This window comes from Aulonocara sp. 'chitande type north' Nkhata Bay, linkage group LG1 (assembly GCF_057382095.1).
Source record: "Aulonocara sp. 'chitande type north' Nkhata Bay isolate Kocher_YH1m ecotype deep benthic linkage group LG1, A_spYH_male_GT1.1, whole genome shotgun sequence".
Taxonomy (NCBI): Eukaryota; Metazoa; Chordata; class Actinopteri; order Cichliformes; family Cichlidae; genus Aulonocara; species Aulonocara sp. 'chitande type north' Nkhata Bay.
Genome location: NC_141344.1, coordinates 16,022,628 through 16,047,658, shown reverse-complemented (window position 1 = coordinate 16,047,658; position 25,031 = coordinate 16,022,628). Strand labels below are relative to the sequence as shown.

At 36.7% G+C, this 25,031-nt stretch overlaps 1 protein-coding gene across 1 annotated transcript; it reads left to right on the top strand.

Moving 5' to 3' along the window:
• chs1 (chitin synthase 1) lies at positions 1–24,347 on the top strand. Its single transcript, XM_086285708.1, has 35 exons — positions 1–266; positions 426–506; positions 6,549–6,684; positions 7,375–7,560; positions 8,017–8,218; positions 9,103–9,263; positions 9,393–9,468; positions 10,250–10,362; positions 10,898–11,078; positions 11,410–11,503; positions 11,750–11,846; positions 12,065–12,186; positions 12,684–12,779; positions 13,460–13,624; positions 13,720–13,867; positions 14,646–14,711; positions 14,802–14,977; positions 15,186–15,244; positions 15,554–15,754; positions 15,862–16,030; positions 16,223–16,338; positions 17,530–17,709; positions 17,804–17,908; positions 18,013–18,130; positions 18,630–18,711; positions 18,786–19,021; positions 19,290–19,390; positions 19,549–19,630; positions 19,801–19,954; positions 20,122–20,226; positions 20,538–20,648; positions 20,818–20,955; positions 21,093–21,172; positions 21,498–21,564; positions 23,127–24,347. Exons 2-35 carry the CDS (start codon positions 460–462, stop codon positions 23,202–23,204), a joined length of 4,248 nt encoding a protein of 1,415 aa, XP_086141834.1. The 5' UTR covers positions 1–266; positions 426–459; the 3' UTR covers positions 23,205–24,347.
• The last annotated feature ends 684 nt before the right edge of the window (positions 24,348–25,031 follow it).

Here is a 25,031-nt window from a genome sequence, read left to right as displayed (position 1 = left end):
CAGACCAACGGAGCGAGGCAGCTGGGTCAGGCCAATTATTAGCATAGGCATTTCTAAATTGAATTTTACACCTGTGTGGAGTCTTGATTTGGCATTTCACATCATTTTATTGATGTTTTACTTCATTTTAAAACAGTAGCTGGTGTTTGATTTTGTATTTTATTTTTTATTTTGGGTTGACACTGAAGGCAGACTTTTTCAAGAGCTTCAGCAGGGTGGATAGTTGGACACTTAAGAAAAGATTTAATCATAGGGCAGTTATCAAGGTAACGAATCTCTATGTTTTACATTTAAATATGTGTCGATTAAGTCAATGGCAATATTGTTTAAAGATTTTTTTTTTGTCTATGTCCTGAACATGGTTTAATTTAAAATGCGTGCTATAAAGCCAGTTTTTTAAACTATCTTTAAACGATCTATTTTAGGTTCCTGGTTGATGCAGTGGAGTAAACAAGAAGAATGGAGGATCTGAGAGAAAGAGGAAAGAAACGAGAAGGAAGGCACAGGTAAAAAATCTTCAAGAGTGTGTGTTGAATCATAAAGGTTATGTGGTTTCATTTCTGCTTTAACTAATGGCACAGATGTGAAACTGAGCATAATATGTGACATGAGAGGAATTTAAATATGGAAATCACATTTATATGAGTGACAGGCCACGAGTCCACCAACCATGCTTTGATCTTAATTAACCTGCTTGATCAAATACATACAATGGAGGAGGAAAGCGGTCTTGCAGACACTTTCTTTCTAGGCAGTAGAAATCCATCTTCTCCTCTGGGTCTTTTATGCTTTGTGACCCATGCGGTGTTTAATAAAACTGGCTGTGTGCTGTGGAAGCATGATAACTTGCGGTGGGAGGAAAAAAAGAAGGAAAATATGAATAAAAAAAAGAAACAATTTCACCTGATTAAATCAAAAGTAACATCTGTATTGATAGGGTGACATAAAAACAAGAACACAAATATTTTAGAAACATCTCAAAAACGTGTTTAAAATGAAAGATTGTATTGTTATTTATTAAGCCATAAAAACGAAATTCATGTTGAATTACCAAATAGCTCGCTGGACTTCTCTGAGAAGTCGGAAATTAATTCAGTATAACATTTAACCACTAAAACTAATTTTCTATTCAGGAATGGAAGGAAATGACTGTAATTTGGCCTTTTAATCAAAAAAATAATAATGTGCTTTAAAAATATCATTTTGATTGCAGAGCTTGAAGATAGTGGTGAATTAACCTTTACAGAAACATTAAAAATGTGTTTAGTAATTAGCAGTACTGTTAATTTAGGATATCTGTGGCATCTGTGGTCTAATAAATTTCTTTAGCGCTGTATCTTTGCATTTTCTCCTTCCCTTATTATCGAAATTTCGGAATCGTGTGTAACGTAAGCTTTTTGGTTTTAGTCTATGTTCACTGTAAAAACATTGCCTCTGATTTATTTCTACCACAGGAACTTACTGAAGTCAGACAGTTAGTGAATTTGTTTCCTAAATCAGGGTCAGCACATGTTATTCTTTAACTGACCAAGCTGCAGCAGGAACGTGTTTCATGTCATCACGGCGGCTTTAAAGTTGTTTCCTATTTGCTGCGCTGAGAATGAGACAGAAATACATTCAACACCACATGCCACTGAACCAGGCAGCTATTCAATTTCCTGTCCCTGGATACGCTATCCAGTTTTATTAACCTCTTCATCATTGTTAGGAGGTTAATTGTTGGTAATGGATATTACATATATATATATTATTTTTCACCATAAAGTATTGTGTTACCAGGTTTCCATTTGATATAATTCACAGCCAAGAAAACAGTTAATTTGTTCTGTGCACTGCTGTGCTTCGCTTTATTGCTGTAGCTAATATCATCTCCACTGTTACTGCCTGCTGTTAGGGCCTCCATTTCAAATGTTAAATACACGCTGAAGTTGTAATTAAATTCTCCATGTAGGTATATCTGACACAAAAATTATGACACTGTCTCTGAGTTTAGCTTTTTTACACCACCCTTGTTGTGATTATGAAGTTATAAAGAAAAATAAAACAATATTTTATCAGCAACTTTTGATTTGAAAGCCTCTAAACTTCCACTAAACTAAACTAAAGCTAGGAGTGGTGTCTATAAAGTTTTTAAATATTAACTACTTTTATATAAATCATTGCAGTTAATTGTTTCCCAATTTATTAAATGTTACGCAACTTTAGAGAGTAATATAACTTGACTAGAAGGTCACAGCAAAGTGAGCCAGTGCACCAGTTTCCAAACTCCTAACATATGGCAGCCAAACTGTGTGACAGTTTTAATTTTTAATGGGGAAAAAAACCTTACTGAAATAAAAGATTTTTGAGCTTTAATGGGCCATGTAATCGAGTGCACTCTTAAACAGGGGTACGCCTTATGACATTATGATGTGATGGAGCCAAGTTGAATCTGGGTGATTACAGTCTGCAGATAATCATACAGTGTGATAAGTAAATATTGTAATCTGAAGTTTGTTGTCATAGTGAGTCATTCTTGTAAAAACTTTTTGAGTCTGGGGAACTGAAGTCCTTTCCTGATTTTGCTGGTCTTTTCAGCACAAATTGCTCTTCATATAAATCTACCTCACTGACTGGATTACCAAGGCTTCGAGCTGCGTCTTTCCACTGTTACCATCTTGGTGTTTTTGGGGGTGTTTTTGTTTTTGACTAATAACCTGTGATCGACAAAGCTTTGGATAATGCTCCTTTTTTTTATAGGGTTAGGGATAATTTACAAAAAGAACTTGAATCAAGTTCCTCCATAAACTCATAAGGAAATGATTTACTGACGTCACAGAGCAAAGGAGCTGAGAGCTATTTTTTTAAATACCTCTCCAGAAAGCAGGAAATCTTTTTCGAATAGTTTTCACCATAGGGGGCCGCGGTGGCGTATCCTAGTGAGCTTTGGGTAGAAACATCTGAAAAGTTAAATTTCTTCCATCAATATCATGTCTAATGAAGACTCACTAGTTTCATAAATACACAAAAAAATAAGTAGCTTGTCTGCTCGTCACTTGCCATTGGGGGAAAAGCTAAAGACAGCAGACTTTTGTTTTCTCACTGCTTTTAAAAAGTTAGATTATCCAGTATATCGATATCAGATTTTTTTACTTCCTAAAAACTGCCACTGTCATTTATCCTAAAAATCCAATAGTTATCAAGCGTCACATAATAATAATAATAATAATAATAATAATAATAATAACAGCTATAGTGTAATATCATTAGTCCTTATATAACAACCTTCTGCCAGCATCAATCCATTTTGTACTACACCTTGACTTAACAGTATTTCAGTTGCTATGGCAAAGCCAGAGATCACAGTGTAGCATAATCTCAAGGTAAAAAACCCACACCCTGATAATTATTCTGCACTCTGTATTAATCATCGGGGTGGCAGAGATGGTGACGTTTAATGTGCCAGGAAACACAGATATCGAGTGTAATTATGGCCAAAGGGTTGCTTGAGAATCTCTTAGCTTAGATGCCTGTTTGCGTGCCAGTCACATTCTAATCTGGAAGCACCAAAACCATACACTGTGCCTTTCATGCTAAAAGCTTTTGCTATATTTCACACTGACAAGTGACAATCACTGACAAAAATAAACACAGACCCCCCAAAAATGGGTAAAAAGAGAGAGAGATGCAGCGCACTGTTGAAAGAATACTGTTCAATAAAAACTGTACTCTGACCTTTGCGATGAACTGAGGGCTTTGGCAGATTTGTAGATAACAGAGGATTCTTCATTTTGTGCTGTAACCAACACCCAACAGACCATGATCACAATCAGCAATAGTTTGAGGTATAAAATGTAAAACTCTTCACTTAATTCCTTGTTACAGGCTCATCCATTGACTATGCACCCATGGTTTATCACATATTCATTTAAAAACGTCCCTGCAGTCAATTTGCACCTAATAAATGTAGTCATGACCATACAAATGTTAAAGTATCATGATAAGAAACAGTGCTGTGAAAACCTCGCCCCCCTTCCTGTTTTTCAGGAATCAGGAAGATAATTAAATACAATACAATACAACTTTATTTGTATGGCACATTTAAAAGACCAGCGGTACACCAAAGTGCTTTACAATAAAAACAGGAAAATTAAGACATTAAATAAAAGACTATTAACAAAGTACCACATATGTCATCAGGTTAAGGGCACTAATTATACGGCAATAGAAGGGAATATAAGAACAAAGTACTAAGAACAGATATAGCTAAAAGATAAAGTACATAAATAAGAAATTGAACCAAATATAAAATAGGGACACTAACTAGATGGAAAAGCTATGTTGAATAAATGAGTTTTTAAACGGGATTTAAAAGATAAAACGGAGTCTGACGCACAGAAAGCGATAGGAAGGTTGTGCCACAGATTCGGTGCAACCAGGGCAAAAGCACGGTCACCCCTAGATTTAAGCCTAGAGCTAGGCTGAGCCAGGAGTAATTGGGCTGAAGACCTGAGGGCGAGCCCAGGGACATATAGACTAAGAAGATCAACAAGATAACGAGGGGCTAAATTATTTATAATTTTAAAGTTGAGCAACAATATTAGTTAAAGTAATTAACTGTGATTAACCACATTTTTGGGAAACCTGAGTTCAGTTTGATTAGCCCTGCCAGGCAGCCTTGATTACTGACAGACCTGTGGAATCAAGAAGTCACTTAAACAGAACCTGTGTGACAAAGTCTCTGACATCTATCGGTCTGGCAAGGGTTACAAAGCCATGGATTCCCATGAACCACAATAACAGTTATTATTCACAAAAGGAGAAAATTTGGAACAAGAGTGGCAGGCCCACCAAAATTACTTCAAGAGCACATGGACAACTCATGAATCCAGTACAACATTTAAAACAACAAACAGGCTCAGGGAGGGGCGGCCATCTGCTGCGACCGGATAGGGTGACAGAAGGAAAACAGGATAAAAGACATGCTGTGAAAGAGAGACGGGGATTAATAACAAGTATGATTCAATGCAGAGAGGTCTATTAACACATGTTGAGTGAGAAAGGTGACTGAAAAGGAAAAACTTATCATGGGAATCCCCCAGCAGCCTACACTTATTGCAGCAAAACTAAGGGAGGATTCAGGGTCACCTGATCCAGCCCTAATGGGTGAATCCTGCTCTCTACCAGAACTTTCTGACGTAGAGTGTCTGGCCCTCAGTTTATGCCATGAAGCTCAAGTTCACTTGGGTTATGCAACAGGGCAAAGATCAGAAACCACACCACCAAGTCCATCACTGAGTAGCCCAAAGAAGGTCTTGGTGTGCCCTAGTCAAAGTATGAACCTAAATCCTACTTAGATTTTTTGGCATGAATTTAAAAAGGCCATTAGTGTTTAGCAACGAGAAAGACTCAGTGCCAGTTGTTGCAAATGCTTGATTGCAGCACTTGCTGCCAACTGTTGTGTAACCAGTTGTTAGGTTTAGTGGACAATTACTTTTCTCAGATAGGGCTAAGTTGGTTTGGAGAACTTTTTCCCTTAATAAATGAAATGATAACTAGGGCTGTTTGATATACCGATATACATCTATTTTAACCTATCGTTTGTTTCGTGGTGTCGTAAAATAAACTGTTTACAGCAATATTTTTTCATCGTTTTGATGGCCACTGTAGTGGCTATATTAATTTCCATGAGTTCTCGCTTTCTCTTATATTTAATATAACCACACTACTGACTATCAAGCGCCTGTTTTTACGTGTTGTCGATAGCAACAACGACAATAAAACCATCGCGTGGCTCCGCTGTCCACTTATTTGTTTTCTACATAAACCTTTCACAATAAAGCTCAAGATCCTGTTGAGACTTTTCAAAATAAACTGAATCACGTGAAAGATTATGCAGAGAGTTTACGGATGAGAAGAAAAAAAAAGAGCCGTCAGGTGCTAAAAAATTAATCTTAGACTCAAACTTTGAAAGAAAATGGTGGCCATTACAACTTATGTCTAAAAATGTATAGTTTCATGCATTGGTTAAAACACTCGAATCCAGGTAAAGGACGGAAAAAGTGGAAAAAGTTCACGCAAGTCGAATTGCCCAAGATTCACAGAATTTGCAGAAAATATTACATTTTTGTGATTTATATCGTTGTCAGGACGATAAATGTCTTATATCGGGATATGAGATTTTTGCCATACCACACAACCCTAATGATAATTGATAAATAAACGAAATCCTCGTTTAAAAACAGCATTTTTTATTTACTAGGGTTGTCTTTGTCTATGTTTTTTTTTATGACGATCTGAAACTTTTGAGGATAAAGAAAATATGCACACACAAAAGACAAAAAAAATCAGGAAGGGCACTGCGCTGTAGTTCAATATCAGTAAACTGAGACAGCTCAGTGTTTTCTCTTTCACATAGATGAAACTAAAAGATATTTCTACTCTGTTATTAATTCTCTGTCATCCTTCAACTGACTTTAATAGATTATTAGGTAACCATTGTTTTAGTACATTATTAAACAGTCGTTCTAGTTTTCTGTTTTTATAGTCAACCAATATCTATTTTCCAGGGATACATGGGATCCATTCCAGCTGAACCCCGCAGGAGCTGAGAAGGAACAAAAGAGAAGATGTTTCCAGCTGGCTCAACATCTAGTGGCTGTTTTGGTGGGGTTAGCTGTCTTGACCACTGCTGTTGTTGCAAAGGTAGGACCATTTGTGAGTTTATCTTTTTCTCTCTGTGAAGTTATTCATCTGGTTACCACTGAGGCTGAAGTCCAAGCTCTGGCTAAAAAATGCTGACTTTGGACACAGCAAAATTGCCTCCAACTCCTCAGATTCTAGTATTTTCTTTCATAGACAGACACTTAAAAATCTGCATCTATGGCTTTGTTGTTGTTTTAGTGTTTTTGGTTTTTTTCTTGAAAGTGCTTTGGATTATTTTGATTCATTTGATCACCACTGAACAGTAGTATTGCTTTCTTAAACTCTGAGTCTGTACTGTGTTCCATATATGGAAAATAAGACCACTGTGTACTGTATTAGAGTCTGACTGATATATTATATTAGAAATTTCCCAATTCATGTTGCATAGTTTATCCATCAGAGCGCACTCTGCAAATCAATTTATGTTTTGTATGTCTAAAAAACTCTTTCAGGCATTTCAGCAAAGAACGCATCGTGTGAAAAGTACAAATCATGTGACAACAAGCTTATCTGTCTCTGCCTGCCTGATCATAAAGTAACACGAAGAAGATTCATGCTATTTATGAGAGGACAGAGTTTACAGTACTGAATGCCTTTGTACCCAGCACTCTCTTTACTGGGATTCCCCATCTAGTTCCTATTCCTGGAAATAGAATTTTCTTAACACACAATGATCATATATCCTTTCAGGGCTCCCTGCTGGTGTTGTCAACATTGTCCAGTCCAATGTCCCGGCGCACCTCAAAGGAAAAACAGTTCTACATGCTGATAATGATGTTCTGCCTAGTCTTCCCCAACGTCCTGGTCTTTTTGAAATCGCTGTGGCGATGTTCCTTCAAGAGCTTTGTACCACCCAAAATGAAGATCATGGCATTTGTATGTTTTTCTACATATTTTTAGTTTAAGTACCTATAACTAGACAGCAGAAAAATGTAAAATTACAAATCGTTACAGACAAACTTAGTAATAATGTTTTTTTTGTTAATCTTTGGCACAAAGTAGGTCCCATTGGGCACAGTTAATTAATCATGAGTTTATCTTCTAATAGTATTTTCAACAAAATGCTATAAAGAGAATTTTGTCTTATTCTTATTTATGTTGTTCTTGTTTGTGTATTTATTGCCATTTCTGTAAGAATTATACAGACGATAACAGAAAGGTTTATTTAGGTCAAAAGACAGAAAAGAAAAAAAAGTAAAATGTACATTTGATGGTAATGATACAAATTAATGGTGAATATAAAGTATTTTTAATGGCTTCTATTTCCATGTCCAAAACCAATAGAAACACTGCATAAGTGAGGACATCTTTCTGGTTTTGTGTCTTTTCCAGATTTGCCTCATTGAGGTCCTGGTCTCTCTCGGTACTTCAGTCCTCGTGCTGGTGGTTATGCCTCAGTTTGACGTCCTGACTAATCTCTTCATCGGTGGAGGAGTCTGCATTGTGTCTGCAATTATGCAGATAATATTCAGACTACAGCGAGATAACTGGAAAATTGTGTTCCCAATCTGCTCCCTCATACTCACCTCTATTGGTAACTCCTTTTAAATTAGCTTCTATGTGCAAGCTTGTTTCCCTGGCTTTCTTTTTAGCTTTGTCCCCTGAACATTCATAGATTCGGTGTGGTGAAAACACAAAAAACCGAGAGCCGCTCTACAAAAATTAAATATAATATAATCCTTAATTACATTTTATGATAATTAGCTCACAGCAGGTATAGTAGGAGGTTTAACAGTCATGTTGGCAAACCTTACCTGCTCACAAATTAGGGGTAGGGAGTGAATGAAGCAGAAAGCAGTAGAGTCGACAGTTATTTTCTTAGTTCTGTACGTCACTCGTTTCTCCCAATTGTTTGAACACTTCTCAATCAAGGTTTGTGTTTTCAGGCTTTGACTGAACTGATCTGCTACTAATTGTCTGTCAGCTCTTTTAAACTATCATTCCATTGTTGTCTTGTTTATCCAATTCTGACACAGTAATTCTGTCACCCTCATTACAACAACTGCCTCATATAAATGATGTAAAACGTCTTAACTGCCAAAACAACAACTCTGTCAAGTTTTGATGCTTAAGATTCAAATCTAGCACCAAGCTTGCAAGCTCCAAGTTCCATGATTGATTTAAAAAAAATATGGTGTATAAAAAATGTATAAATATTGGCAAACTTATATTAAACTTTGCCAAAGTTTCAAGTATTTGGAAAAAAGAGAGAGAAGGTACCTCAGAATGAGATGAATAGGGATTATTTTGTAATGAAGAGTCCAAGAATAATATTATGGAGCTGAAAATGTGAGTGATAGGTGTGTTTTTAGGACATTTGGATAGACAGTGGATACAGCGTATTCCATATACACTGTATCTACTGATATAAGAGAAAGTTTAGATATGCATTTATTAACTGACTAACTTGACCAACAGGTTACTGCATGCTGGGAATTGACTACTATGTCCGTGTAACGTCATATGTGGACAGACAGGGTTCTGACTGCTATATCTACGTGGCACTTGGAATTTTCTCTTCCCTCCTTGTCTCGTTGTGCTGGTGGGAAAATTCACTACAAGCAACCAACCGCATGCAGGTACGCTGTTTTTCTATAGTGGAGCTTCAGCTAGCTTGCATTCTTCCAAGTCTGTATGTTTATGATAAGGAAACTTTTTTTTTTTTTTACACGATCACTGAGGATCTTTTTTTCTCTCTTATCCCACAGGATACGTTGTCACAACTGGATGGTTTCAGAGACTTTGTGTTTGTCATCAGCAGCATTCTGAGGATATTAGTGATAGGTAATTATTTGCCATCAATGTCTGTATTGACGCAATGAATGGAGAGGAGAAAAAAAAACATGCTGGCAAAATTACACCCACTCTGCACTGGACGCGTGATGAAAAAATCTAATTTCCCACATTCGCACTGGAGAACAAACAGATTTCTGTGATGTCAGGGGTGCAGATGGATTGCAGAGGATGTTCTCCAGCTGTGATGAATTCTTCAGTTGTTGTTTTCAGTATTAGTAAATCTAGGTTTTCTATTCTGCACAATAAACCACTATTAATATGTTCTCTTTTATTTTTATTTATTTAAAATCCAATGTATTTCTTAACTTGTAAAATTATTATTGCAAATGTTCTGATACATGGGCTGATTTTTATAAAGTGTTTTTTCTACTGTAACTAAGCACTGCAAGCTAATGACCCAGTTACACCCAAATCAGGGGTCAGGGTTCAGTATCTTGCCTACGGATAGTTAAACGCAAGCTTCCGATTGGTAGATGACCCAATCTACAGAACAGTGCAGATTTATGTTATCTGTACCGTATCTCTGTACACGTTGCAGATTAAATTGTTTCTTCTATCACTGCAGGAATTTAAAACGTTACCACTCTTATTATTTACAGTATTTTTTTAAATCAATGTATTTCTATACCATAACAATATTTACTTGACCACAAACAAAGAACAGTGATAAAAAATAGTTTCATTGTGAACTAAATGATTTGAGTGAAAGAGGGGTGCATTTTTAAATGTGGCAAGCATGTAAAATTAAAATTGTTTTTGTCTGTTCTAGGGGCCGTATACCTGATCTACCACAAGCTAATTGCGAAAACCATCATATGGGACAATTTTATCCTGTGTGACGGAGAACTCCTGAAAACAGGACTAGTGTTGTTTTTCTTACAAGTAAGTAGAAGGAAGAGAGCATGCAACATGTATTAAAATTACTGTAGGAAGACTAGATGCCATAAATGTAGAATCTGATTTATCACTGCATGTAGCAGACAAAACTGTGTCTGATGGTGATTTAGCAAAAAGCACTTTTTCCCCATTATTGCATTTGATCATTTTCTTTTTATGGCTCTCAGCAGGTTTAGTCTAGATTAATTACTTAATAAGACAAAACTTACTTAAACCAATCAAATCTCATTCACACAGACTCTTTAGCAGCCGCAGGTTTAATCAGTCAGGGGTCTCTGTATCCACTACTTACTTGCCCGAGGCATGATAATGATCACATGTTCCAATTATGATCTGAGTTTTGAAGTGTAAAGCACTTTTTTGCACTTCTTTCTTACTTTTCCACAAAGAATTGGTTCAGAAACATATTTTAATGGTGGTAGGATGGTCTAACGTGTAAATTAAGTACATTACAATCTTAATTTTGTCCTTATGACTGTAAATTAGGCTTAATAAATATTGCCCTCATCTTCTGTCTCAGGCCTTCTGCTCAGCAGCCTGCCACTGGTTTGGAGTTGTGGCCTGTAAGATTCATTCTGTCAGGATGAGTTTTGCCCTTCCTCTATGTTGCACTGGACCTGCAATGCTACTGCTGGGAATAGTGCTGTTTTTTACACTGGGATGGAAACTGGATAATGGGACAAAAACAGAAAGCATCATAGGTGAGTTTTTCCTTTTTCTTTATTCTTTTTTTTAGGTCAAGACAAATTGAACTACCTTCATAAAAAATTCACTTGCAATAAGTTTTGCATTCAGTTTTTAATTGTTTAATGAGTCGCTTCAGCACAGGGGAGTTTCCAGGAATTTTAACGTTGTTTCCACTTAAGTAGCTCAATATTTTCATCATGAAAATACACTTTGAAAAAATACACCATGACTCCTCTGATTCACTGTATCATTTATATGTATAAATTGTTATAATTATAAATAAATTAGTTATTTAAACTACATGTAATAAAGCTAAAAAAAAAAAAAATGTTTGTTTTATTGCAGAATTTTGTGACAAGTTGCTCTATCTGAACTCCAAAAACACGTCTGCGGTCTTACTCGAGCTTACTAGGAGCATGTGTCGGACTTCACTAAACAGGTGTGTTTGTATGCTGAGAAATGTGTTAATGAAACGTAGCATGTGAGTTTTTCAAGTCACTAATTCTTCTTACACTTCAAGCAGCCTGGTCATTTATAATTTTTTTTTAATGCGAATAAAATGGAAGTATTTATTGTCCAACCTCATCTGCCATGTCCTATAGCAATATATTAAGTACAGATATCTTCTGTATTTCTTATCTTTGCACACTTCACTCAAAATATTTATTTACCATTTGATTGACAGCCACTACTTTCAATGGCCTTTTGCCATGCTGGCACTGGAGGGAGTGTGCATGTGGTCAGGCCTCGTCACATGTACCTACTACGTATGGAAGATCAAGGTATCAGAAAAAAACACAGCGCATATGCACACACTTTCACTCAATTGGCTGTGAGAAGATGTATGCTTTAAATGAATTCAGTCATTTCTTTATTTGGAAGTTTTATTTTAACTCCCAGAAAAGCCACACCACAACATATTAAAGCATATTGTTTTTGAGATCTGATTTTTTTTAAAATGACATACACTTAAATAGCTTTGTGGTTCACCTTCCATTAGGTCCAGCGTATAGAAAGAACATCTCAGCTCTTTGTTCGTCGATTGTATGAATCTGCTTTCATTGACCTGTCTCTGCTACTCAACACCAAGATGAAGGTTCCAAAAGCCAAAACCCAAGAAAGGTCAGTGTGATCTGAGAATAGCTTCCCTGTTGAACATTATTTCAGTGTGGCCATAAATTAACCTAAAAAAAAAAAAAATCAATCATAATGGGTGATAACTTTTCAAATGCAGTAGAGGCACAGACATTTCTTCAACAGGAAAGGCAGTATGCAATTATGCAGTGAATAATTTATTTGAAGTATAGGTAGAAAAAAATGCATTTGAAGTTGAGTTCATGCAAACTGTGTCGCTAGCAGAGCACGTCTCAGTGTAAAGACATACACACAGACATGACCCAAAAACAATTGATGTTCATCTACGACCTCAACAAAATTGGAAACTCGCTTATTTGCATCCCCAAATTCACTGCAGCTGCACATGTGGCACATTTTATGAAGCCATTTCCACAATGGGTGTATAACATTAATGAGCCTCCATAGCAGATGCTTCTAAGATGTGCGTGTTCACAGCATGAAATGTTTAAAAATTCTGCTACAACTTCTCCTCTCCTTAACAGCCATGATGAAATGCAGAAGTGTGTGATCTATCTGTGCGCCACCATGTGGCATGAGACCTACGACGAGATGCTGAAGATTCTCACCTCCATGTTCAGGTTAGAGCCAGTACCTCTGAAAACATCAGGGGCCAGACAAATAAATAAGTGTAGGCACAAAAACATGCATGTGCATACCCCAGTCACTATGATGAGAACTTCTTATCACATTTCTTATCATTATATATTTTATCTGCACATACAGACATAAAGTAGATCAGGCTGCATACAAATCCACAGTGACTGAGATTTAACAACAAGCATGCTTAAGCACGGCTTTATAATTCTGATGAAAATAACGAGTTTGAGTTTAAAGCATCTAGCCCCAGGTGTACTAGTATCACATACACAGCGTGGGTTTAATTTCTCTTTTACATATCATTAAAGAGCAATATAACAGCGTATTAAAATATGGGTTTGATTTACCTCCACCTGTTTAATTTCGCACCAGGCAGGTGTCAGTACACAGGTGAAATTTTTAACCAGAGAGGCATTTAGAGCCTCTCAGTCTGATGTAAAGTGGTTCTTAAAAATGTAAATAAAAGGTCAAATTCATTAGCTTATGACCTAATATATTCAAAGGCCTAAAATGCCAAGTGTTTGGGCTGCTTAACATTTAAAAAATGCATTTTCCTGTCATTCTTGTTATTTCCTGCTGTGCACTGACTGTTCACACTTAAAAATAAGACCTAAATGAAAAGGCTTTTGCTGTGTTATACAGTCATCTGTTATTGTTTCAGGCTGGACCGTTATCGAGGGGATCCAAAGGAAGATCACAAGGACTGTTTTGACTTTGAGTGTCACATTTTAATGGACGATGCCTTCATGACTGACGATGACACAAACAAGAGGCTGGTTAATAGTTATGTTAATGACTTGATCCATGTTGTCATTGAAGTTTACAGGTGAGATAACCCCACAGTTAAATATATGTGTGTACATCTGCATGTCTCTCTTTATCCATCTTTCAAACTGATCACCTACACATCCCTCCGTTCAGGGTCTTCACCAACAAAGAGCCTGACGATGTGTCGATCATTGAGACTCCCTACGGTGGCAGGTTGATGTTTGTTCTGCCAGAAGGGAACATGCTCTATGTTCACCTAAAAGACAAACTACTCATCAGGAACAAAAAAAGATGGTCCCAGGTACAGATTAGCTGTGAAAGTTTCTATCTCTATATCCCTATTTATGTGTATGTGATTGTGAAATACACTAAAAACCAAGTTCTCTCACTCAAACATGCAGACTTGTTTTCTTTTTTCATGTATTGGAATTGTATGAACTTGAATGGACCCATCATGTGTATGGTCTGATTCTACTATTCTATAACCTCACACAGTGGGACGGGTTCTTCAACACTCATTATTATTACTCAAATGTGTCAAAAATATATGTTTTACTCAAAAAACTATTTACTATTGAATATGGGATAGAAAAGCAGCAACTCCAAAACTAGATATTTTATATATATATATATATATATATATATATATATATATATATATATATATATATATATATATATATATATATATTATATCTTAGGCATGAAAATAAATGGCTGAAATCATTTCAGTGCTGTTCAGTATTTCAAAATAAGAAACTGTGTTGCTCTATTGTGCTGCATGCAATTATTAATAATGATTTGGACTGTAGTAAATATACTGAGATACTGGAAGTGCTGTTAATTAAATGTGTGTTCAACTCTAATTGTAAATGTATGAAAATGCTTAGTTAAAATTTAAAACATGCTTGCTAGTATTGCTGGTATAATCATTCTGTATTTTCTACCTGTGTGATAAAAGTTTAATTAATTTGACAAATCACCTCTGTCAAGTCATCTAGACTATTAAACAGTGAGTCTCCAAAAGGCTGTTCTTGGATTTTAACATTCAATACTGCTGCTTTTTTCTTTTTTCTTAGATAATGTACATGTATTACCTGCTTGGCTGGAAAGGCTACATTGTGAAGAACCCTTCAAAGATCCCAGTAAGACTTTTCAGCTGTTCGAGTCAACTTATTTTGGCATTGTGTATAATTTCTTATAATTTTTCAATGACCTATCTTTTTTTTTTTTAGCAATTGAATAACTTTTCCAGAGCCAGTTTGGTCTCTCTGGATAGTGAGACTTTCGTGTTGCCTCAGTATGACAACGACAACAAACGCAAGTTCATCTCAGACGACAACACGTATATTCTTGCTCTTGACGGAGACACTGACTTCCACCCTAAAGCTGTGATTCTGCTTGTAGACAGGTGAGCAGCAGAACAGTCAACTTCTTAAAATCTGTCATGGCTCAGTATTTACATCATTTTCCTCCATAAATCACTGATGCTATTGTAGACAACAAATACCACAAATACTCATTTTATGAGCTATTTAGTCATCCAGTTAGAAAGTGTCGATTTTAGTTATTGTTGCTTGTCAAACATGTCAATTTATAAAACATATTTGTGTTCACAGGTTGAGGATGTATGACAATGTAGGTGCAGCATGTGGTAGAATCCATCCTACTGGCATGGGTGAGTGGGCATTTCATATGTATTGCCACTGATGTATCATTAAATGTATTTCATTTAAAAAATAAACATTTAAAGAAAGCCTTTTGATAAACTGGAAATCGTGTATATTTCATAGGTCCACTCTAGTTCTTGACATTCCCTACATCAGCATTTAGTGGGATTTTTGCTTCTGCAGTGTTCTTTTAAGCTCTGTATATATGATGGACTAACTTAGAAACAACGTACTACATGTACTTTTTTCCAAATGCCTATTATTCTTCAACCTCCTTTGCTTCATCTCTCCTCTCATCTGCCTCTCTGCCATCCCAGGTCCCATGGTGTGGTACCAGAAATTTGAGTATGCAGTAGGTCACTGGCTCCAGAAGACAGCAGAGCATGTGTTTGGTTCTGTGCTGTGCAGTCCGGGATGCTTCAGTCTGTTCAGAGGGTCGGCCCTGATGGATGACCATGTTTTAAAAAGATACTCAACAACTGCACAAAGAGCTCAAGAATATGTGCAGTATGATCAAGGTTGGTAAACGCAACCAAAAGGATCAGTAGACTTTTTTACCTCGTCTAGTTTGTACTCTTAGTGTTTTGACATTTAAACTCTTGGTGTCTCGTGTGTGCTCTTCTAGGGGAGGATCGATGGCTGTGTACTTTGCTATTGCAACAAGGCTGGCGAGTCGAGTATAATGCTGCTTCAGATGCATACACCAACTCACCACAGGAATTTGAAGAGTTTTACAACCAGAGGAGACGATGGGGACCTTCAACATTGGCTAATACACTGGACCTTCTCCACAGGCTAGTGTTACATGTTATTAATAATAGCAGGGTTTCATTCTATAGCCATCCTGCTTTTTACTTAAAACATTTTTTAAAAAAAGAGAAGATTTTTCATTCTTAGTTTGATGGTTTCCTGGTTATGTTTGTAGGCTATAAATCCTACAAACACTTCTACTGCCATACTAACTCTTTTGTGGTTGTGAATCTTAGTGGTCCAGAGACAGTGAAGAGAAACGAGTCCATCTCAGGGATTTACGTCTTCTACCAGATGTTCACTGTTGGATCTTCTATCCTGGGACCTGCCTCTGTAACTCTCATGATAGCAAGTAGGTTTAAGTCTAGTTAATGACTCTAACACATTTATCACCATTATTCATGCCATTAAGTTGCAGTTTATCTCTTATCCTTTCAGCTTTCAAACACTTTTTTAGGTTTTGAAATATATAAAAAGTTCCGTTAGGGAAGTAAATCCTACAGATTCTCTCAGAAACCCGTGACTGTCTTTAAATTATGCTACTCTGCAACAAGGAAACAGAACTAAAGTAATTGAGCAAACACAACTACAATAGATATGGTATAGTGGTTTCATTTTAAGACCGCTCCCATAAAGTAAGCTGTATAATAACTTGTTTAAAGATTTGACTGAACCAAATTCAGATGCCTTACTTGTTCCTTATGGTGTCAATAAACTTAGTTTTATCACCGGCAAATGGAAACGCACAAGACTTGTTAAAATCCTTCTGATCCAGTTCACTGCATGTCACACATTAACATCTTTACTGTATGGTATAATCTTTGTTGCATGTCATTTTATGCAAATTCTTTATATCGCACTTACCAGAACTGGCGTTTACAAAGTTCCTTATTAGGGTTCACATTGTGTAGTATGGTAGACCACACTGATTTCATTGGTTCAATCCACTGTTTAGCACGTGAAATATTATTCTTCTATCATTTGTTTAAACTTGTCTGGGAAATGTTGCCATAATTAATTTATGTATTTATTTATTCTGAATTATGGCTTGGTGGCCTGTTTGAGGTCCTAATGACCTCTGACCATTGCCTACCAAATTCAAGTCTGGGCAGATGTTTGTGCTATATTTTTTTAATAGAAAATTGCCACATTTGTACTATTCCAAATGCGAATACCTGTATGCATCCACAAAAACAGTAAAAAGGACAAGAAAAAAAAGGATGAAACATTAATTATGTAAAGTGAGTTTAAAAATTTGAGTTCTCGTGGTTTGTAAAGATGTATCCTGGAAGCAAAACCTGGAACAAATATTTCTAATCTGAACTTTAATGCAGTCATTAATGCAGGTAACTACAGTGTGAACCACCAGTTTTCATTAAACACTTGGCTTAACTGAAGGCAGACTTAGTAATAACTTGTAATGGTAACTACAGGGAAATTCACTTTGCCAAGCCCATCTGCATTAATAATTTTTGTGCATTAATAACTTTACATCAGTCATTTATTTCTCCTTCTCTCCTCCCCCTCCATCTTTTCCTTCCAGGTGCTTTCCAGTTTGTCTTCAGACTCACTGGTACACTCTCCATCGTCGTCGCGTGCGTTCCCCCCGTGTTCTACATCCTCATTTGCTTTTTAACCAAGTCGAATACCCAAATAACCATTGCCGGCATCATGAGTGTTCTGTATGCATTCCTCATGACTGCGTCCTTCTTTTCCATCATTGGTGGGTAGAATCGTTTTTTGACTGTATGTTGTTGCAGTCTCATATCTTTCAAATAAATGTCCATTAAATGTGCAAATGCCTTTTTCTCTTTTAGGTGACATGGTGATTCAGCAAACCTTCTTGACCCCCACTGGATTGTTTTTGATTTCAATGGCAATCATGTACTTGATAACAGCTTTACTCCACCCTGAGGAGTTTTGTATGTTCATTATTATTGTTCTAAGCATTATTTCACATTTTTTGTGTGATGTTGCTTCATGTCATGTGACATTTTTTGGCTTTGTTTCCTTTTCTTTCTTGCAGTCTTGATTATCTATGGTCTGATGTATTTCATCTGCATCCCCAGTGGATATCTCCTTTTGACCATCTACTCGCTGGTTAACATGAACAATGTGTCCTGGGGCACAAGGGAAACCAACAAGTAATGCGTTATTTTAGACCACTGTTTGTTTAATTAATTATCATGAAATAGCAATAATATTATAGGGATCAAAATAAGAATGGAAAATTATAACAAATTCAAATCTCAAACAGAAATGTTGCATTTCCCCAAAACGCAACATTACTGTGTAAAGTTCATAAGATCTGAAGAGTCGGTGGAGGAGCTGCTGTGCTTACAGCCAGAGCTCTGGACCTAAAATGACCATATCAAGAATATCGCCTGTCTTTGACATCATAAGGATCGAAGAGTAGAAAAAAGCCTCAGCCTTTAGAGAAGTCTTAGCCTGAAAGTGTGTATATATAGTCGTGCAGAACTTTTAGCTGACCAAATCCATTAGTTCATCCACTTCCTGTTCCATATTTGACACTCATCCATGAAACAAAAACAAATAAGACAGCAGGGAATTGATTTTTTTTTTAATCTTGTCATATCAATCACTCTTTGTGACCATACATCCTCATATCTGTCTGTCCATTAGGGGAGGTGTAGAGCAGAAGAAACTACACAATCTTCTCTGTGACAAAACCTGTAGATGCTGCTGCTGGGACATGAAGATACAGGTATGGTTACAGTTCCCGACATACCTGACAGCAGGTGATGGATGAATGGATTAATGAACTCTGTTGCTTTACAGATAACCCAGGAAACAGAGCGTCTGATATTTCAGCAGCTCGCGGGTCAGATTATACAGCACATCCCAGCCAATCCAATCACCCAAAACGAAACACCTCTACACCCAGCCTTAATGCTGGAGCCTCACACCAAACAACACGCCAAGAAAGAAGAAGCCAAGGAAGAGATTGCAAGACCTCTAGTTGATGATTTGAGGAAGAAGGCAGCAAAGAGCAGTGACCTGGGTTCCAGTAGCAGGTAGCGTTCTGTTGTTGTTGTCGTGGTTGTTTCTCCTCCTTTATTTGGTCAGTCATTTCTAATGTTGTTCGCTCACAGGCTGATCTGGCCCTATATAAATCAAATTGAATTTAATTAATTATTTTACCAGAAATCCAATATACTACTGGCCTTGAAAATAACACAGTTCCATTCAAGTCTCATACTGAACACAGCTGTTTATAAGGACAAAATGAGATGTGCGCTGGAATTAAGAAGCTCACAATAAGTGCATGTGTGCTGTGTGCAGTGACGATGGTGCTGAAAACAGGAGCATGAGTTCATCTGATGAAGAAGACAGTGATCATGATGATGACTATATGATTCGTGAGGCAGAGATTCCCGCCGCTGGTGAGAAGCACTCTAAATGCATTTAGGTCCTGAGTGCACCACACTGTAATTTCCAGCTATACATGTAGCTGTGGATCATTATATACTATACATTATGTAGCATATAAAACAGAGTAATGATGCTATCCGTGTGTGTGTGTGTTTTCATGTGTATGCAGACTGGGTGCACCCAGTGAAGGAAGAATTTCTGAAAAAGCTGACATACTTCAACATGAAGAGAAATCTACAAGAACAAATACGGTAAATAATAAACATCATCCAAGTATTTGCATGTTTTTGTTGTTCACTTGCAGGCATTTTTACAAGAATAATTAACATTTACACTAAAACTACGTTTGTGTAAGATGCTGTACAATTACCCCGATGGCAAAGCTGCAGTTGTGTAGTTAAACTGCTTTTGTTCTCCTCAGATATGCACTCCGTAACAAAGATTACGATGAAGTGTGCGAAGACTTGGTGCTGATGTTAACAGACACACTCAATGTAGAGCTCAATTCAGTGGGGCCTGAAGACGTTCTCTCAGACTATCAGCTGGAGGAGTTACAACTTGCGCTAAACAGACAGGTGATGACAACTTTGGTGTAAATAAAATAATGACATGTTGCTTTTAAAACAAAATGAAATTAATTTGAGAGGAAACCTGATTTCCAGAGTTTCTATTCTTCTGAAAACTTCTGAAAACTGCTGCTGCAGAAAATACATAACTGACCTGACTTCTCTCTGTGTCTCAGGCACGGCAAACCCTTAAGACCAATCGAATGGAGAAGTTGGAAAAGAGAGTAAAGCTAGCCATTGAGAAAACACTCGCTGCCCCACAAGTGCAAAAGCTAGAAGAGGTAAGATGTTTATTCAGCTGTCGGGTCTGTGAGATAGAGGTAGATACAAAAAGTTGTATTTAAAATGAGTATTTAAACACAGTATTACTACTTCACAATGCACTGTAGATGTAAATGTTTCTAAATTTTGCCGTTCGTTTTCAGTAATTAAGGTATAGTGAACAAAGCAACCGCCCTGAAATGTTATTCATTAGCAGATTTCTGATCTTCTAAGGAAAATAAAATTTATATTTGCTAAATGGAGTTAGTCAGTTAAAAAAGTGATCAATTAAATTTTTTTTATTGAACTGTGTGCATTTTTGTGTGTTTAGAATGAGAACGACTTCTGGAACAAGCTAATCGAGCGCTACCTGAAACCAATCGCTCACTCTAAAGAACATCAGGAGGAAGTCAACAGAGAACTAAAGTCACTGAGAAACAAGGTCAGCACTCTGATGATGACAATGATAACAAATGAATGATCCCAAATCATTATGAAAAAATACTCTGATGCGTCAGGTTGCAGGTTGGGAGTGAAACCTTTAAAAACAATTATCCACTTGAAATGTGGCAAAACGAAATCAAATATTAAATTCTCTTACCTCTCCACAGGCCGTCTTCCTGTATTTCATCATAAACGTGCTCTGGGTGGTAGCTACCTTCTTCTTGCAGGCCATTGGAAATGATGTCATCAGCATCAAGATCCCAAAGTATTTTCCCAATGGAACTAAAAGTGATGAATTCCTCAAGGTTGGGACCCACAACAGACACTCCTAAATGCATGTGCTGCAGTTAAAGAAGGATTGTGATTCTTTTTAAATAATTGTTTGAACTCCTGTAACATCTGATGTAATTAGTAATCCATTCTATTGCTCTTTTTCTGACAGGTGGAGCCTCTCACTTTGATGTTTCTGTTGTCTTTTGCTATTCTTCTCATTGTGCAGTTTCTGGCCATGTTATATCACAGGTAATAACATCATTTCACATTTAACTTTTATTTTTTTCCTCACAGGTTGTACTTTTTGACTAATTTAGTGACCTTGAAAATGAAGCAGGACAATCCAGCAGGCTTGATTGAGAAGCAGAGAAATTTAATCAAAGTTATTAATCTGGCACTGAATAACCCCACCCCCCACCCCCCACCCCGCAATCATGAGCAGGGAGTCTTTGAGTTCTGTCTTTATGGAGAGTTATAATGGCTTTGTCCTTGTCACTGTTATCCATCGATTTCTTCATTTTCATTTTCCCACATTTTCCCCTCATGTTTCATCCTTGTGCCTTTTTGTTTTCAGAGTCTACACCCTGATCCATGTGGTGTCCTATCGCAGCTCAGAGAAAAACTACAAAGAGAAAGACGAAGTAAGTAATTACACTCAAAAGCATACAAATAATCATGAGGCTTGATTATGTTCGGCCACTACGTCACATGGGCCCCACACATACCGGCAGTAAAGCAAGAAAATCAAACTGCAGCCGACTTAACGTGATTAAAACAACAAAATAAATGAAAGAATAACTGCACAAATCCAAACTTCACAAACGCTAAAAACATAATAGCAGCTACATCAGGCTGTCAGACATGACAACAAACATTAAAATGTCTTCCTTTCTTTTTTTAAATACAAACTAAAGTATTCAAATTAAGCCTGGAGCTTCACATAGTGCAGACCAACACAGCTGACGTTTAAACAGGTTTCACATACAGTACGGTTTAATCACAATATAGTAATTAAGTATTTGTTTTAATCGTTCTGTACATTTCAGTCGATTTACGATGAAATGAAATGTTTTCATCTTGCTAGGAACAGTTCAAAACTTACCAGGGCCACAATAATTAATTAATACTTGAATGAAAATAACTAACTAGTTTCCATATGATTTTCAACAAATAGATACATTTAAAAATAACATAACAACATAAAAATTGAGAGCTTTTGGGTTTTACTTGCTTTTTGTTAGTTCAGTTACTTTTGTGTCCCTGCAGGGAAAAGAAGCTATTAAACCATGATGAATTCTTTATAGACTGCAAAATATTTAAAATAGTTATTAATTATTAATAAAATGATTCGCATTTATAGAAGCATATGGCATTCGTAGACACACAAACGTGTTGTCTTATGACTTTGTTTCTTAATTAAGTGACAAAAAATGTATTTGTAAACCAGATTCATAAATTATTAAAAAAGGTGAAAGTGGGTAATAATCAGTACTATACGAGAGAAACTGGATGTAACTGTAATGCACGTTTTTAATAATGCACCATTGTGAAAAATGTTATTAATACTTGTAGAACAAACATATATGAAAGAAGTATAAACTAAACTAAATAATGTAAACTTGTAAGCAATGTGTAATTTGTGTAATATTCACAACTATTACTGAATTTTTTTTAATACTAAAGAAATCTTAAAAATCTGATGATCGTACATGATGCTGAGTTCTGACGAGTGCCCATTTCTGTTAAATTGTCTTTTTGGCATAAAGCTTTCCTTACAACCGTTACCTCTTAATAGCCAATTTGGGACGCAAAACTTTTCTAAACCAGTAAACATGAGGGGGCATTTGCAGCGCGCAGTGTGGATCATTAAAAGCATTTACTGGAGACGGAATTGAAACGTCTGGGGAGAATAACATCAGCAGATGTGGTTGAAGCAATCAGACCTTTAACTTAAGTAAAAGTAGCAATACAAGAAAGTATTAGTCCTATCAGCTACTGACACAGTCACGTTCAAGGCTAACAGTTATGCCACAGACGACGAATTTAGCGCATCAAACCATTCCAAGATTCCACCAGTGTGGTCTCAATGAAACCTGTTAACTGTCCATAACACTAATCCAGACACGGGATCTTCTCAAAGCTTAAAACATAGAGACTCCTGTATTTTGGAAAATGCTGATTGACCTTTTTCCCTGTCATCCAGGACGACACTGGTGATGACCACTTCATTATGGAGAACCCCGCACACAATGAAATTTTCCTGACAACTGAAGACCTGTAGTCAGAAACAAGAAGATGTAGCTGCAGAGACGCAACAACAAGCCGAAAGTGGCATCATTAGCAAGCTTTTTCCCACCTCAGGGCTGTTTCCTCCACTGTGGTTCATTTTCCTTAGGTTTCACTGTGCATTAAACACGGTACATTCTGGTCATGATCATAGCACACACTGTCACACAGTCCTTGTAGACATCCCATGTCTTTAGCTTTCCATCACAGGAAATAATTTACTTTTTATCTATTATGTAGCAGCTGTTTTGCCTCCCGGTATAATCCAGCAGGGGAGGCCAAATGGCACAGGGGAAATCAGTCAGAACAGATCCAATAAACTTTGTTTGTCATTGCACAATGAATTATTAACATGTGAGAATGGGACCTAACACAATAATATCAAAGGATGGAGTGATTTTAAAGATCGGCTGTTTAATTTTAATATAACTGCTTGTAAGATTGCTGTTTTTGCTATCAGAACTATAGTTGAATCCATCAGGTTTACTGATTTTGCATCTCACTATAAAACAGATTTTTTTAAAAAAGCTCTTTGAATAAGATGGATTTTAAGTTTACTGAAAAATCTGTGTAAATCCTGTTATTGTTCTTCTTCAACTATTGCATCCAAATCAATAAAACTACAATACTGGGCTAGATGTAGAGAGGAGTATAATATTTTCACCTGTCTGGGTATTTATGAAAAGTGTATATCTAAATCCTTGGTCAATATTAAAATATTGACAGGTACTTGAATGTGCAGGAAACAGTGCCAGTAATGCAATATTTGCACATAGACTGTTGTTAAGAAATTCTTTTAGTTTATTTTATATTGTGGTGTAATTAAACTGTGTTGCCCTTCCAATATTGTGTCAGTATATTGTGATTATGTTTGCCAAGTACAGCGATGCGCTAGACAAAGTGGACAAAATTGGTACAAGTAAATTAAAAAAAATATTGTGGGCAATAATATGCTTGTATTGAAAAAAATTAAATAACGATCAAACAAAATGTCAAGCTGTCTGTCAACGATATAACCTTACAACTTCTGATCTAACGATCCAATACAGTAAAATGAATATTTATGTACTGTGACTCAACTTTGTTATTTTATAGCAATGTTTGGCTCATTTAAATAATTAAACGTACATCATGCAGATTTCAGATTGTCTGTTTTTTGGTGTAATGCAGAGTTATAGTGTTGCTCTGGTTGTGTGCTGGGTAAAGGAACCGAATCAGTGGACTAACCCTGCAACGTTTAGTTCTGTGTACTTGTTTCTTCTCAGTGTGGTGTGAAAGTCTCACTGCACATAAAACACAGCAGAAACAAAACTGTTAATAATCCACCCGTGCACTTAGTATTATATTTATTTACCACATGCTTCATTAGGCCGACCTTGCTAGCACTGGGCTGGACCTCTCGGCATAGATTCAACAAGTTGCTGGAAATGTTCCTCAAAGATTATGGTCCACATAGCTGCACATCCATGATGTAAATGCACCTTTTTATAGATTCAAAGGTGCTCTATTGGATTGAGATCTGATGACTGGGGGCCATATTGAGATTATTTGAGCTTTGCGTGGTGCATTTTCCTGCTGCCGTGGTCACAAAGGAACAGAGGTAGGTTGCAGCATTTAAATGTTGCTCACTTGGCGGTCCAACGCATGCCAAAAAAACCATCACCTAGACCAGTGGTTCTTAACCTTGTTGGAGGTACCGAACCCCACCAGCTTCATATGCGCATTCACTGAACCCCTCTTTAGTGAAAAATAAAATGTGATTTTTTTACTGGTGCACAAAATGAGCCATGCATGTCATGGCGAAGGCTCTGCCAAACCCCTA

Coding starts and splice junctions, on each gene's coding strand:
- chs1 (XM_086285708.1), top strand. CDS start 460: ATGGAGGATCTGAGAGAAAGAGGAAAGAAACGAGAAGGAAGGCACAG. Junction 16,031..16,222: donor ACACTGGACCTTCTCCACAG/GCTAGTGTTACA, acceptor TGTGAATCTTAG/TGGTCCAGAGACAGTGAAGA. Junction 20,227..20,537: donor AAGTGCAAAAGCTAGAAGAG/GTAAGATGTTTA, acceptor TTGTGTGTTTAG/AATGAGAACGACTTCTGGAA.